This window comes from Chrysochloris asiatica, unplaced genomic scaffold, assembly GCF_000296735.1.
Source record: "Chrysochloris asiatica unplaced genomic scaffold, ChrAsi1.0 scaffold00118, whole genome shotgun sequence".
Classification (NCBI taxonomy): Eukaryota; Metazoa; Chordata; class Mammalia; order Afrosoricida; family Chrysochloridae; genus Chrysochloris; species Chrysochloris asiatica.
In genome coordinates, this window is record NW_006408636.1 from 9,319,384 (window position 1) to 9,323,772 (window position 4,389).

General features: G+C 41.0%; 1 protein-coding gene across 1 annotated transcript in view; it reads left to right on the forward strand.

Annotated features, from left to right (window-relative positions):
• ACRC (acidic repeat containing) overlaps window positions 1–4,075 on the forward strand; it is a 52,614-nt gene extending 48,539 nt beyond the window's left edge. The window contains exons 8-11 of the mRNA XM_006868556.1: window positions 185–329; window positions 2,426–2,561; window positions 3,134–3,338; window positions 3,799–4,075. Coding sequence (XP_006868618.1) covers window positions 185–329; window positions 2,426–2,561; window positions 3,134–3,338; window positions 3,799–4,075 — 763 coding nt within the window. The remainder of the gene's footprint in view (window positions 1–184; window positions 330–2,425; window positions 2,562–3,133; window positions 3,339–3,798) is intronic.
• Window positions 4,076–4,389: the final 314 nt, after the last annotated feature.

A 4,389-nucleotide genomic window follows, 5' to 3' on the forward strand; every position in this document is an offset into this window, starting at 1 on the left:
TCCCAAATTTTTCATTGATGATCTTCATAATTCTGGGACTCACATTTAGGTCCTTGATCCATGTTGAGTTGGTTTTTGTATATGGTGTGAGGTGATCTAAAGTCTCTCGACATGATTTTTATATATGTATTTCTTCCATGTATTTCTTTAGCTTCATAAAACTCCATTGAATTTACCTTTGTAGGAGAGCTATGTGCAAAATACCTGGATGTTTCTTGCTTGACCTTGAGAAGTCAAAGCAGTATTCTGGAAAGAATTTCAAGCAAAATAAGGATGAGCTGGTTCAGAAAATCTACAACCTTTTTAACAGCTCTGTCTTTGATAAAAAGGTAAGATCCACAAACGAGTCTTTTTTGAGTACCTGCTATATGCCTAGCAGTCTTAGGAGCTGTGTGGTACAGATATGCTAACCATGTACATTTACTGCCCTTTAGAAGTGTCAGTCTAGACGGAAAGATGAGACACACATGAAAGGTAGAAACTAGTATTACCACAGGAAATCAACAAAAGGAGAAATTATTAAGGAGCTCTGGTAGCGTAGTGGTTACGAATCGGGCTGTGAACGGCAAGGTCAGCAGTTCAAAACTACCAGCTGCTCAGCGGGAGAAAGATGAGGCTTTCTGCTCCCGTAAAGATTTATAGCCTCGGAAATACTGTTCAGGGTCGCTATGGGTCAGAACCGACTCAGCGGCACTTAACAACAACAACAACAACAAGGAGTCAGGAAAGAGGATTTCTTGGAGGAAATGAAACTTATTCTGGTTCTTGAAAACTTAGTGGAAAGAACAACACTGACGGGGGAGAAAGCATGTCTTGATACTTGACTATCTGAAAAAGAGGATTCATGCTAAAGAATAATAGGAAAGAGCTCTGTGACTTTATTATTTAACCTCTGCTTCAGCTTCCTTATCTGTAAAGTGGGAACAACAGTAACTACTACCTCACAGAATTTTTGTTAGGCTTAAGTAAAGCTAATAAACATAAAAAGCTTAGACCAGTGGCTAGGACATAGTAAATGATACGTGTTAGCTATTATATTTGACAGCGTAGGCCCAGATAATGGAGTCCTGGTGTGGCACTGTAGGATAAGCACTGGACTGCTAACCACAAGGTCGGTGGTTCAAACCCGCCAGCCACTCCTTGGAAACCCTATACAGGGGGTCTCTATGAATTGGAACTGACTCTGCAGCACTTAACAACAGACCCACATAATGGAGGGCGTAGAACATTAGGTAGGAGGAGCTTAAATTTAAGTAGGCATAGCAGCATAGGAATTTGATGAGACGTCTTAAAAGAGATTGATCTGACAGCATGGTTGGAGAGAATCTAGGGCAGTGAGACTTTTTGGTCATGAGATTCTTGAGATCGTTGTCTCTAGTGGCAAAATATCCGGTAAGGAAAGTTCTTGTGTCTTTTTAATGATTCTCTAGCTTTCGGCATCCTTCCTAATGACAGTGGTGCTATATCAAATAATGGATTAATGGAACCTGAAGTGTTCTGAGTTGCATTTTCAATGTTGTCTCACCACTCTTATGTATAGGCTTAGCTCTCACCTCAGCAGGCTGCTCCAGACTTATTCTTAGGATTCCCCTTTGGGTCCAATCATTAGTTCTATTTATCTGGGCTTCAACTTGGCTTTTATTCAGCCCCACACTGTTTAGATTTGTGTGCCTTTTTGAATAGATACCTTCTCAAAACCCAAAAAGCCAAGAGCAAGGGGGAGAAAAAAAGTCCTCCTATTTTTCATTAGAGAGAGAAAAACTCTTGAATTAATATTTTGTTTTTTAAATGCTTTATTGTGAATTATGTGATAATTTACATGGGAGAACATTAGCTTTACATTCATCCTATCGTATATCATTTCATTGTCATGGTTACAATCCCCTCCATGCATCATCAACCAACCAAAGTGTATACCCTGCAAGCCAGCACCTCGGTCGTCAGCACACAGTCCCCCCCTCTCTCTCCAGGCCTAGGGTTCCTAGCTGCTCCATGTCTCCATGTCATCGTCTCTGCCTCCATCTCTGGCGTCACTGTTTCTCTGGGTAGGGTCCCGCACTCTGCTCTTCTCCCTTGATGGTCCCAGGCACCTCTGCTCCTGGACTGCAAAGTCAATCACTCCCCTCCTTTTGCTACAAAACGTCTACCGTTACATTTCCAACCCTCACAGTCAGTCCTGATAACAATTATTCACCATTTTACCACAAGAGACCTATCCACATCTCCTTTCATCAGCCGAGCCCAGACAGATTAGATACTACTCAGTGGAGAGTCTACCTTCCTCTGCACGCTCTGGATCTAGGCTCCCTCTTAAAAGCTTGTAACCTAGTCACTTCTTGCCTTTGTAGGCCCCTCCCCCCAATTTTGAATTAATATTTTCTTGTCTGCTTAGAATTGTTTAATTCTATTTGTGTTTTGTTCTCAGATGCCAGAGAAAATAGATATTGGCTGGAATAAAAAGATGCTTAGAACTGCCGGTTTATGTACAACTGGCGAGACAAAGCACCCAAAGAAGCGATTTGCCAAGATCCAGATTGCTGTAAAAGTCTGTGACTCTGCAGGTGATAGCAGATGTAGGGCAGCTTTGCTGTTGTGTGTTTTCTTTGATACATTATCTGTTAAATTGCTCTTTGATGATGGTATTATGTGATAGCCTGTGTCACAGCTTTAACTGCTATTTCTGTATGAACAGGCTGACTGACTGTCCATAGGACATTCTTATTGGATATCTTACCATTCCTGAAAATCCAGCTTGTCAACCTCTACTAGTCCCTCTGCATTGTCCTAACCAAATCACATGGCCATTATGATTGCTCCCTACCCAGTACACTTAAATTTCTGAAGAGCAGAAACTATGTGTCTCATGAAAAAATGAGTACATTGGAGGTGCTCTGAAAACACTTGCCGGATATAGATACCTGACTTAATGCTTTCTGCTATTAATGAAATTAGATTGAAATAGGTGGAAATTTTTTCTTTCAAAGCCCTGGAAACTAACACTCATGCCTGTTATCATATGTTTATGTAAGGTGCCTTTGTGTCTGATTAGTGTGAGAGTCTAGGGGTTGTTGAGTAACAGTTTAGAAACGAACTGGATCAAGTGCTCATAGTTTCTTTTTATTCTTTTTCCAAGACCGACTCCGGGATACCTTGGTCCATGAAATATGCCATGCAGCCTCCTGGCTACTTGATGGTATCCGAGATTCTCATGGTGATATGTGGCAGTATTATGCCAAGAAATCCAATATGGTACACCCAGAGCTGCCAAGTATCACTCGTTGCCATAGCTATAAGATTAACTATAAGATTAATTATGAGTGTACTCAGTGCAAATCCAGGTAAGTCCTTTCTTCTCAGACCTTTTCTTACTATGCTATTACTGCAGCCTCCAAGAGGCTCTTCAGTGATTTTATTAGATGACTATCTGACTTGGGAGTCCTGGTGTGGTGCTGCAGGTTAATGTGCTGGACTACAAAGTCAGTTTGTACCACAAGGTTGGTGGTTCAAGCTCACCAGTCGCTCCTTGTAAACCCATGCAGGGTCGCTATGGGTCAGAACTGACTCGACAGCACTTAACAACAACAATCTGACTTGAGGAGTAAAACCACTCTGCCCACTTCCCACCTCCCTTATTTTCTTGTTCTTTCTCTCCATTATTTCCCCCTAACTTGAACATGCTTGACTGATGCCACTGCTTGGTGTTCTACAGGAAATTTTTGCTTTGGGCCCAAGGCCAAACAGCTCAGAGATGATGTTGAGGTCCATTGACTTTTTTTTTTTTTTTTTTTTCTTTCCTAGGATTGGCCGCTACACCAGATCATTGAACACTAAATTCTTTATCTGTGCTGTATGCAAAGGCAGTCTGGTTGAGCTGCCGTTAACTCGCAAAGATGGAACCCCCATTGAGCCTCATGTAAGACCATTCGCCAAATATGTTAAGGAGAATTACAGAATAGTTCAACGTGAGCTGGAAGGAAAGGGCCATGGTGATGTGATGAAAAGGCTCAGCCAGGATTATATTGCAAATAAACAAAAAAACAAGGTCATTGAAGACTCCATTGATAAGAAGCATTAAAAAACACAACTATTTCTGTGAAGTAGCAAATGTTAGCAGTTAAATAAATACTATTTGGGGGTTCGTGTTATTAATGATGATTGTCTTTAACTAGGGATCCTATTGCTGACCATTTTGTCGTCATGACAGTATACTAAGGCACTTCTGGATCCACCCTGGGTCTTAATTTGACTCCACAGTTTTCATATGTAGGATAAAATGCAAACAAAATGTGAGTTTTTGAGAGTAGCAGTTTGAATGAGAATAATGCTAGAGAGAGAATAGTTTTTAAGGCAGTTCAGATGTAACCTGTTAACACTTAACTGGAAATAAAA